We start from the raw sequence: 12243 nt of genomic DNA, 5'->3' as shown, positions 1-12243 counted from the left end.
CCATGATGGAAAACGAAAAAAGAGGAAGGGCGAGTGTGACCATGCCTGGTGTCTTATAGGAGGACACTGGGGCGGGGCCTGGTCAAGTGCATGGGTGCATTTGTTTTCGTTAATGAAGTACAGTACTGGAGATGAGGTATATCTCAATATGGCGAAAGAGCGAGACGCGATTCGCCAGTACGAATATATAACAAGCATTTCATCATAAAGTATTCTGTATGACAAATAATAAACAAACTTGAAACTTACTTCTACGTCTGGCTACAATGAAAGACATTTTAGCCTCGTCTCAGGCTTTCCACACGCAATTATGCAGAAAGACTTCTTTAAATCTAGTGTCAAGACCAGCATATAATCAAAGGTATTTTATAGATTACATAAAAAAGGAGACACATTTATATTAGGTATTTGAATGAAGATAAAGGGAAATCAATCACAAAACAGAAATAGGTCAAGACTCAATAATATCAACTGTTGGCAAGATGCTATTGTTGAGACATCCTAGTCATTAGGTAGACTTTAATGAACAAGGATCCAGAATTATATGCACCCAAGATGACAAAAAGGTTTTCATTTTCTGCCTGCCAGCCAGGAATTGCATGCACCTCCAAAGTGAGGTTTTTAAATACAGAAATGTCAAATGAACTCTGTCAATCAAAACAAGTATGTGCTGATAAAACAATTAGATTCCTATAAAACCTAGATTTGAAGTGTCATTACTGAGTCTTAAGGGGTGCATGCATTATTCAGATATTATCTACTATTATCTGAGATAATTTACCATCACTGATGAAACTGACAAATATTATATCTTTGTATATATATTTTTAAACAGTACTTAAAAATCATTACAATGTCTGCTAGTTCTCCCTTTAGCTGCACTCCTACAAGGTGCATGCAATCCCTGGCAGGCAGGGGCAGCAGATGTCTTCATATAAACTCTGCATTTGCAGAATGTAAAGAGCAAAACTCTTCATTCTCCTTCCTCCTCTGATTTAGAGGACGAAAGCAAAACGTATATTTATTTTTGCATTGCTTAATACAGTGGTTCTCAACCTTTTTCATGTCAAGGACCCCAAATTTATATAAATTAGGCTTTTGACCCCAATTTGATTTGAGGAGGTTGTTGTTGGATGTGATTTAAACCAGAATTCTGTAAATAACAGTAGAAAAATAAAACTTATGATCAGGATAATCCATAAGGGTTGAGAACCATTGGCTTAATACAGGAAAGTTACTTCCAATTCCCCTGTTTTGATGCTCCAGATACTAGTAGAGAATCTCTGGTGAGGCTACCTCATAATCATTCAGCACCTGCAGCAGAATAGTGACATAAAACAAAGTACTTCTATTGAGTATACTGCTCAGTATAAGTACATGGGGTTCATATTGAGTATACTGCTTAGTACAGGTAAATGGGGTTCCTATTGAATGTACTGTAAACTGTGTTTTGGGACCTGTTCTCTCTCTTCTTTTCAAGTCGACTCCTAGACTCCTTCATAATGCAGGACCTCTTTAGAGATATCTTTATTCTGCATGCAACGACATGGGACATGCAATGGGCGGCACACACAAACAGGAATACACACACACATGCATTGTCTTTCTCAGGGTCGCCGATGCGATTGAGCTCTGCGCTTAACCCATCCCATCATCCTTCCACCCAAGGGCAGCCGGGAGCAGACAGGGCGTCGGCGAGGTACCGCGCCCGGGGACCAATCCAAGTGCTCCTGCCCGTCTTCGTCAGGGACGCGACAGCGATCTGTTGTGCAAGTTTTTCCATTGGGTTTCTCTTATTGGGGGGGGGGGGACCCATGCAAGCACGGGGAGAACATGCAAACTCCACACAGAAAGGCCTGGGAGATACCCCATCTGAGTGCGTCTATCTTTTTACGAACCGGTTCATGCGTTTTGCGAATCTGATTGGCCACTGACGTTTCTGGTCATGTGACATGTGCGCCCAATAGCGTGACACGACCATTTCCGCCTCGACCAGCAGCAAACTATCTAACGCCTACGATCCACACTCTAACCTTAACCAACTTCGAAAGAGTGCCTAAGCTTAACCGGCGAAATAACTTGCCGTCACACGATATCGCCCTGCTCTAAGACAAACTCTAACCTTAACCAACTTCGAAAGAGTGCCTAAGCTCAGTGGTGCAGTCGTAATATGGGAACTGGTGACACGCCACATGCACGGGTACGTGCATGCGCACAGAACAGATTTAATTTTTTTTTCTTGAAATAGAGAAGCTGAAAAAGGTAGCAGGATGTAGCCTTCAATATATAAAGAAATTATATTGTCAACAGATATGGTTGAAAAACAAACAATGTTTTAAATTTAATAGTAGTTACAATTTCTTTAATTGAATCAACTTAAACTAGAAAAGTAAATACAAACTAAATAAACAATGTAAGTTACTTTTAGTTTAAGTTAATTCAATTAAAGAAATTGTTTTACACACAAACACAAAAGCAAACTTAAAATAATCAGACAACTTGTGTTTACTTGAAGTTCTTTATTTTGAGAAGGGGAAAAAGTACACATCACTTAAATTTTTTCAATGTAATTTGTTTCACAACAGTGGTTTCAAAACAGTCAAGCAAGCCCCCACCAATGGGTACAGTAAGACCTGGTTTATCAAAGCTATTTAAACAATATTTGCCTTTGTTGAAAATGGTACAACCTTCCAGTCGGGACTTTGTCACATAGTGAGAGGTTCCACAGCTCAAGTAAGCCTCCACCAATTGGTCCTGGGCCTATATTTAGGTTTTGCTATTCTCGTTCTCTTGTCCTCAGCTGAGCGATGGGCTCTCAGCCAAGTTGTGACATATGTTGTTGGATCCCAGAACTTTCTAGGTGGCCCGTTGATCTTAATGAACATCAAAGATGCTACCTGTGAAATCATTAACCATGTGCGGGTTGGGGAGATAATTTGATTCATGGCACTGAATCCCCTTTCACATTCTGCAGTGCTACATGGAATTACTTTTGTGCAATTCAATAAAGGCCTAAGCTCATCGGGTATCATTTCTCCATTGCTCTCAATGAAGTCCCTAAATCCATCAATAGTACTGTTAAGGGGCAGCTTGAATCTTTTGCACAGATGCCTTATTTCCACCTCGCCAAATCCTAGTGGCATTTCTTTTGGCCAGCTTTTACACTCAAGAACTTGGAGTTGTGCAAGCAATTGAACATACTGTGCTTCAGACTCTTTCTGTGCGACTAATGATGACCCCTTAAAAGATGCAGTGGTGAACAACCGATTGGTTAGATTATTGCTCAGACTTCTGATAAACTGTTTCCGGTTGATGGAAACCATTTTCGGTCTGTCTGTCAGATCAACTGTGCCAAATTTACCTTCTTTTACTGCAGTTTCAGCTTCAAGGACTTTGTTGCCTTGTTTTTCTCCCATTGCATCAATGAATTTAATGCAACGCCTCATACGTTTGTCTGCAGAGGTTAGTGTCATTTGGCGGTTTTGCAGAGATTCTGAAAGAATGCTTAACTCACTTAGGGTGTCGTACAGCAGTGCTAAATCTAGCAAAAACTGATATGAAGTCATTTTCCTGAATAGACCTTCATATGTTTTCCTATCAGAGCTCTGTTGTTTCTCGTCTGTCATTGCCATGCTGAAGTGAGCACAAAGTGCATCATAACCATCCCACACTGCAGACACTGTGCGGAAAGAACTGGATACCCATCTTGTGTCTAGCACACGGCCAATTCGTCTCACTTGTTTTTCCAGGCTGGCTGCACACACTTTCAGTTGCTCTTGGTTTAGGGCTGATCTACTGTACACAGTATACAATTTATCCATAAACATCTGGAAATGGTTCATAGCTGTGATATCATTAACTGTGTCACCTACAGCAAGTTCCAGCCGGTGATTTAAGCAATGCCAGGTCAATATGTTAGGATACAGTTCAGTCAGTTTTGCAGCTATACCAGCTTTGCGTCCCAACATGACACTGGCTCCATCACTTGCAAATGCAACCAAGTGCTTGTTCAAATATGCATCATCAAAGCCATGTTCACTGAGGCATTTCAACAGATGTTGCATAATTGTTTCTGCTTTTTGGTTGGGAAGTTCAATCAGATCTAAAAATAAGAACTCTGGGTCCAGGTTCTTGTCACTTTCAGCTTTGAGGTACACAATCAGTGTAGTTTTATCTGCAAGGGTAGTTGACTCATCAATCAGAACTGAAATTTTACCTTCTATGGATTTTATTTGTTTGCAGATTTTTTTGCGCATTTCTGCACCTATATGCTTGGTGATGTTTGCTGCATCTCTTGAGTGCAAGCTGAAGCCAATGTCAGACCCAGTTTCAGCTAGTAAATCCAGCATCTTAAAACTATCTGAAAACGGCCTGTCCTCCTCTGCTAAAAAGTACACAGCCTTGAAAACATTATGTGTAGCCGTCAGTTCTGAATCTGAACTCATAGTGTCAGTGGATTTCTCAATTCTCTGTTTTTCTGCCTCATTGACAATTCTCTGTTTTTCTGCCTCATTGACAATGTGTTCTGCTTGGCAATGCATAGCTGAGGTGTGGTGGCAACACACCTTTCTCCTGAGAGACATCAGCATAGCAGCTTTTACTGTTCCGCTGTGTGTGATCTCATAGTTAGTCCATTCTGCTGCCAATCGTTGACCTCGGCTTTTGAAGACAGATAATTTCGTAACGGCTGAGCACACTTTGCAGCCGAACTTCCCATCTTTCCAATCGAGCCACGGGTAGTTGGCCTGTCGTTCTTTCCACATCGTGTCTGACCATAGGTCAGGTATCGGTGAAGATGTACTGGAATCAGGTTGAACAATTCCATCTCCCTGCTGAAAAAACAAACAAAGACAGAAAAAAATATCAAAACACATTCCCAGCATATATGAAAGACAATGACACTAATTGCCTATATGGATGGTATGCAAGTTAACATTCCATGGCAATCACAGACACAGCCCATCGTTCACACCAAACTTGATGAGGGGGCAGGGATTCAATGTGGAACGCCCTACCCAAAGCTGTAAAGGAATGTGAATCACTACCCACCTTCAAAAACACTCAAAAAACAACTACGGGAGACTGCAATTCGAAACTGGCCCCTACAAATGTCCTAACCCAGTTGTACAGTAAATTACCAAGTATGGCATTGTCAATATTCCAATGTACAGGGTACAGTGTCCACCCCCCCCCACCTCCAATGTACAGCCCCCCACCCACCCACCCAACCCCACCTACCCAACCTCCTCCAATGTACAGTTTCTACGTCAAATGTATATACTCTTTTTCTGGACACTTTTTGTATCACAAACAGTACTGTATTTGCAAATCTGGTATGTCATAAATGTATAGATGTAGCAGTACTGTCTATCTGTATGTTGTGTATGTCATATGATGAATTGAAAATGGGGGACCCTGATGTAAACAAGACGAAAGTCTTTCTCTGGTCTGCATCCCCTTAACAATTGTATGCATGTATTGTACTGTACCCATTCTGCAATCTGTTAATAAACTTTTCAATCAATCACTTACATTATTTGTTTCATTCAGTGATGGTGGCGGTGGGGTACTTTTTGTGCAAGTGGTGGGCACCGTTTCATGGTCCTGTTGATGAATAAACAAAACAGAGAACATTAGAACATATACAATTAGTCAACTGAATGCTTTGTATCTTGTTTGCTAATTCAGGTTAAAGACAGCCGATTTAACCAGCATATTAAGAGAGCAAGACTGTCTATCTGGTGTATGTTATGATGAATTGAAAATGGGGGACCCTGATGTAAACAAGACGAAAGTCTTTCTCTGGTCTGCATCCCCTTAACAATTGTATGCATGTATTGAGCTGAGCTGTACTGTACCCATTCTGCAATCTGTTAATAAACTTTTCAATCAATCACTTACATTATTTGTTTCATTTAGTGATGGTGGCGGTGGGGCACTTTTTGTACGAGTGGTGGGCACTGTTTCATGGTCCTGTTGATGAATAAACAAAACAGAGAACATTAGAACATATACAATTAGTCAACTGAATGCTTTGTATCTTGTTTGATAATTCAGGTTAAAGACAGCCGATTTAACCAGCATATTAAAGGAAAACTCCAACATTTTGGGAAATTAGCTTATTTAACATCTTCCCTGGAGTTAGACAAGAAGATACATACCTTTTTTGTCTCTGTGCGTGCATTTAGCTTTGGGAACAGTCGCTCCGTTAGCATAGCTTAGCTTCATCACTGGAAGTGAGGGAGGACAGTAGCCTGACGTTCCCTACAGGTTTGTTGATATTCTCATTCCTTCAAAGGATCCGAACCGATTGAAGTTTATGGATATCATGACTTAAAATCCTCTTACCTTGACGATTAAAAGCCTCCCAATTTAGAAAACAGTAATCCAATGGCTGGTATTGATAATATACTACTAACTACTGGACGCTCGGAGCTAACCGGAGCTAACACAGAACAGGATGGTAAAGCAAATATAATGACTTCCTTTCTGGGGTTTTCAAAATAAAAGTGCAACGTTTATAGCAGCGGAAAACGTTTATTTTGTACATTATCTAACGTTAACACAAACCTAAACTAACGTTACAACTAACCTAAAGTTAGTTTAGGTTCGTGTTAACGTTAGATAATGTACAAAATAAATATTTTCCGCTGCTATAAACATCGCACTTTTATTTTGAAAACCCCAGAAAGGAAGTAATTATATTTGCTTTACCATCCTGTTCCGTGTTAGCTCCGGTTAGCTCCAAGCGTGCAGCAGTTAGTATTATATTATCAATACCAGCCATTGGATTACTGTTTTCTAAATTGGGGAGGCTTTTAATCGTCAAGGTAAGAGGATTTTAAGTCATGGTATCCATAAACTTCAATCGGTTCGGATCCTTTGAAGGAATGAGAATATCAACAAACCTGTAGGGAACGTCAGGCTACTGTCCTCCCTCACTTCCAGTGATGAAGCTAAGCTACGCTAACAGAGCAACTGTTCCCAAAGCTAAATGCACGCACAGAGACAAAAAAGGTATGTATCTTCTTGTCTAACTCCAGGGAAGATGTTAAATAAGCTAATTTCCCAAAATGTTGGAGTTTTCCTTTAAGAGAGCAAGACTGTCTATCTGGTGTATGTTATGATGCATTGAAAATGGGGGACCCTGATGTAAACAAGACAAAAGTCTTTCTCTGGTCTGCATCCCCTTAACAATTGTATGCATGTATTGAGCTGTACTGTACTGTACCCATTCTGCAATCTGTTAATAAACTTTTCAATCAATCACTTACATTATTTGTTTCATTCAGTGATGGTGGCGGTGGGGCACTTTTTGTATGAGTGGTGGGCACCGTTTCATGGTCCTGTTGATGAATAAACAAAACAGAGAACATTAGAACATATACAATTAGTCAACTGAATGCTTTGTATCTTGTTTGCTAATTCAGGTTAAAGACAGCCGATTTAACCAGCATATTAAGAGAGCAAGACTGTCTATCTGGTGTATGTTATGATGAATTGAAAATGGGGGACCCTGATGTAAACAAGACGAAAGTATTTCTCTGGTCTGCAGAGAACATCAAAACACATTCCCAGCATATGAAAGACAATGACACTAATTGCCTCTGTGGATGGAATGGCATTCCATGGCAATCACAGACACAGCCCATCGTTCACACCAAAGTTGATGAGGGGGCAGGGATTCAATGTGGAACGCCCTACCCAAAGCTGTAAAGGAATGTGAATCACTACCCACTCTCAAAAAACAACTACGGGAGACTGCAATTCGAAACTGGCCCCTACAAATGTCCTAACCCAGTTGTACAGTAAATTACCAAGTATGGCTTTGTCAGTATTCCAATGTACAGTGTACAGTGCCCCCCCCCCACCTCCAATGTACAGCCCCCCACCCACCCACCCACCCAACCTCCTCCAATGTACAGTTTCTACGTCAAATGTATATACACTCTTTTTCTGGACACTTTTTGTATCACAAACAGTACTGTATTTGCAAATCTGGTATGTCATAAATGTATAGATGTAGCAGTACTGTCTATCTGTATGTTGTGTATGTCATATGATTAATTGAAAATGGGGGACCCTGATGTAAACAAGACGAAAGTCTTTCTCTGGTCTGCATCCCCTTAACCCTTTGATCGCCGGGGTTAAATTCATAATTTACCATCCCTCGGCAGCCCTATTTAACATGGAGAAGTTCCCCTTCTTTGCAGGGCTATAACTTTTTAAATTGTATTGCTCAATTAACATTACTATGGCCCATTCAATGTCCTATATCTATTGTTCAGGGTGTAGCAACGTTATACTTTTTCATTCACATATTCATACTAAAATACGGTCTAAAGTATAAGTATGTTTTCTGCAGCTTTCTCCAGAACTTGATTTATAGCCCCAAATGCATTATATTGATGATCAAATACAGTTTGGTAGGAATCTGTGCGAGATAAAAAATGTCAACTGGACGTGGTTCTAGGAGTTACTACGTATGCTCTGATGTTGACCGGATGGGCGGGGGGTCGTTTATAATTCCGTGGGCAACGTTATATCATTCATCTAGTGTGGGCGATATGATCATCAGAGCAGTTAGTATCGAAGAAATAAAAAAATAACGCTGAAACTCACCGTAGCTTCCTCTCGCCGTTGGGAGATGAGCGTGGAACAGAATTTTTCCTATTATGGGATGTCGAAATATCCGATCCATTTCCAGGTTGTATAATAGTATATACGTCCAAATCATGTTGTTTATCGAGTTATTGGCAACGGATCGCTATCCATTGTGTCGAGATTGAGTCCCGGGACCTATAGCGAGTGATCGGTAGGGATGGGTACCTTTCACATTTGAACCGATACCGGTACCTGTGAATAGATACCGGTACCCAACGGTACCTTTTTTCGGTACTTTAGTCTCAAGAAATTTAATTTACCTACCTCAGTCGTAAAAAAAAATCCAAACTTCAAATAACTACAATTTCGACAGTTTTCGGCTTGTCATTGCTCCGACTGCTTTGTTGTTGAATCAAGTCAAATCCTAGGTAAGCATATATTGTGCGTGTGAACGTTGACATGAAAAGAAAAAAGTAAAAAAAAAAAAAAGTAAAAAAAAATATATATATATATATATTTTTTTGATTCGATACTCGGTAGTACCGACGTGTTTCGGTTCGGTACCTCAAAAGTACCGAATTCGGTACCCATCCCTAGTGATCGGACCAAATTGAAATGAGCACCAGCTTCCACTTCCTGTTTCTTCCCTGGGCGATCAGGCCGATCGGCCACCAGATGGCGCTCTTGAACCGTTAGAGAGTTGATAGGGGCTCACCAGTACATATAATGTCTCCGGGGGAGAAATATGATTTCGATCACAGATTTTTGAAATATTGATATCAAAGACGCTGTCCAGCGGCATCGGCAGAATAAGCATGGCGGGGAATGACGCTGGACAGCGTCAACGGCGATTAAAGGGTTAACAATTGTATGCATGTATTGAGCTGTACTGTACCCATTGTGCAATCTGTTAATAAACTTTTCAATCAATCACTTACATTATTTGTTTCATTCAGTGATGGTGGCGGTGGGGTACTTTTTGTACGAGTGGTGGGCACCGTTTCATGGTCCTGTTGATGAATAAACAAAACAGAGAACATTAGAACATATACAATTAGTCAACTGAATGCTTTGTATCTTGTTGTATGTACCCATTCTGCAATCTGTTAATACATTTTTTCAATCAATCAATAGCAAGGCAAATCATTACTGAATGATTGTATTATTATTCTTCCAATGTGATTGCGTGGCAAATACATTTCTTTGTAAGAATATATCTGCATTTTGTCAGTACAAGATTAATCAGTGATCACATTGAATTAAAACATGATTATTTCCAGTGTCACTAAGGTAGGCAAATAGCCTACCTTAGTCAATCTGGACAAATACATTAGGCCCTATTGACTAGAAAAAAAGAAAGGCTGTTTTAAATGCGGTTACTTGCCTTGTTGTGGAGTGGCAGGACAGCTGTCTCTGTTGTGGGGGGCGCGGGCGTTGGAGGTCGTGCAGGAATAGCGAAACTAAGCTGATTCTGAAGCTGCAACTTTCTTCTCAAGGGGAGCGGCGGTGGCATCGTTGGTTGCGTTGCAGGTAGGAACATGATACTGTCAAATGATCTGTTTATATCTGTTTGTATTTGCGGGCGGGGGCCCGCAAATGGTTTCTCTCCAGTATGAGTTTTCATGTGTATCTTCAGATGTGCCTTCCTACTTAACCCTTTTCCACAAACTGAACAACTAAATGGTTTCTCTCCAGTATGAATTCTCGTGTGTATCTTCAGATGTGCCTTCCTACTGAACCCTTTTCCACAAACTGAACAACTAAATTGTTTCTCTCCTGTATGCGTTATCATGTGTGTCTTCAGATTTCCCTTCATACTGAACCCTTTTCCACAAACTGAACAACCAAATGGTTTCGCTCCAGTATGAATTCTCAGGTGTGTGTTCAGGCGTCCTTTCTCATAGAACTCTTTCCCACAAACTGAACAACTAAATTGTTTCTCTCCTGTATGCGTTCCCATGCGTGTCTTCAGATCTCCCAAACCTGGTCCCCCACTCTCCTTCCATTCATCACTGTCATCAGTCTCACAGTCTGAAGAGAGGAACTGGCCATCTCTTGTTGGTTCTAATTCACCAGCTGGATTTAAGTTACTGGCTGCTTCTGATCTTCCACAGTCCTCTCCATCAGGTTCTGTTTTCCTCTGTTCAGTTGAGGTGCTGGGTAAAGAGGAAGCGTCTCTGTTTTTCTCCCTCTGGGTTTGAAGAGGCTGGAAGGGCAGATCGTTCTCTTCATCTTCACATTTCACTGGGTGTTCTGTGATCATGGAGCGCTCAACTTCTTCCAGCCCTTGATGTAGTAAATATTTAATCTGAAGGAACTCTGGGTCCTGGGTTTGACAGAGTTGTGAGGACACAGTATTCTCACCATCGTTTTCATATTTCAGAGGGTGTAAGGTCATCTTGGAGCTATCTACCTCCTCTAGATCTTGAAATAGTTCCGCCTGTTCTTCTTTAATCTGTAGGGACTCTGGGTCCTGGGTTTGGTTAAACCGTGAGGAATGTGGTTTCTCTTCATCATGTTCACTCTTCACAGAGACAGGGTTGAATGTGAACTTAATGATATCAGCCTCCTCCAGACCTTGAAGCTGCTCTCCCTCCTGACTGCTCCAGAGTTCCTCCTGTTCCTCTTTAATCTGTTGGGGCTCTGGCTCCTCCTGGCCCAGACTGGGGCTCCTCTCCTGCTGCTCAGGGGGAACCTCCTCACCACAGATAAACAGATGTAAGGCAAGGGAGTCTAGAAAGAAGGGCATATGATAATTTTGTTAGGACAGCCGAAACACAACCAATCTTTCGCCGTCTACTAAAAACACTTCTTCAATCAATATCTGAAATGAAAAAAAAAAAAAAAAAAAAAAAAAATATATATATATATATATATATATATACATTGCATATATATATACTAAGCTTCTTACCGTCTTCTACCATCATGCACTCTCTTTAATCTTAATTAAAGTACGGCACTAATTAATCTTCCTTGTCTATATTACTACCTACTATACTAATGTGTCTCTCTCTACTGCAGCACCCAAGTTCAACACTGTTTTATGAACATTGTTACTCAGCTGAAAGAGTTGTACCCTTCCTGCTGACTTGTCGTACAGAACTTGTAAGTCACTTTGGATAAAAGTGTCAGCTAAATTACTAAATGTAAATGCAAATAACTAGACCGTTAAAACAATTACTCCACAACAATAAAAAGATAGTAATTTAATAGCATGGTAATCGACCATGGATCTACCGCTACGGACGACCCCTGGTGGAATATGCCGGGTGGGCAAACAAAACCGCTGAATAAGTTTCACGCCACGCAGGGGCTAGCAGCAACAACAACAGGACTTTTATTCTTGTTCTTATTAACCTCTTAACCTATTAAGCCTGATGGGTCCAGTACCAGACCCACAATGACATCACGCCATAAATCCATCTCTACAGACTATATGAATTAATGTATTTTTTTTTTATAAAAAATTTAGCAAAGAGTAAAGACCCTAATCCTGTCAAAACAGCAGTCCAAGTGTATATTTTCAGCAATGCGTTTGTTTACCAATAGTTTAAAGTGTTATTAGTGAAAGGGCGGAGCTAGAGGCGGCATGGAGTAAGACGTGTTTCAGAGCAGCTCCACACAAACTTTGTAAAA

General features: G+C 40.6%; 1 protein-coding gene and 1 long non-coding RNA gene across 2 annotated transcripts in view; both read right to left on the bottom strand.

Moving 5' to 3' along the window:
• Nucleotides 1-2540: 2540 nt before the first annotated feature.
• On the bottom strand, nt 2541-7346 carry LOC311246163. Its single transcript, XR_014620782.1, has 4 exons — nt 7275-7346; nt 5902-5973; nt 5533-5604; nt 2541-4832 (listed from the first exon to the last, which is right to left on the bottom strand). It is a non-coding gene; the product is annotated as an uncharacterized lncRNA (long non-coding RNA).
• A 2624-nt stretch (nt 7347-9970) lies between these two features.
• The window catches only part of LOC311233228 (uncharacterized protein), a gene marked incomplete at its 3' end in the record, with an annotated part of 31421 nt that continues 29148 nt past the window's right edge, over nt 9971-12243 (bottom strand). Inside the window, exon 4 of the mRNA XM_084320160.1 lies at nt 9971-11337. Coding sequence (XP_084176286.1) covers nt 9971-11337 — 1367 coding nt within the window. The remainder of the gene's footprint in view (nt 11338-12243) is intronic.

This window comes from Notolepis coatsorum (genome assembly GCF_963971535.1).
Source record: "Notolepis coatsorum genome assembly, chromosome: 1".
Taxonomy (NCBI): Eukaryota; Metazoa; Chordata; class Actinopteri; order Aulopiformes; family Paralepididae; genus Notolepis; species Notolepis coatsorum.
Note: the sequence above shows the minus strand (reverse complement) of the source record. Positions and strands in the feature narration are given on the sequence as shown.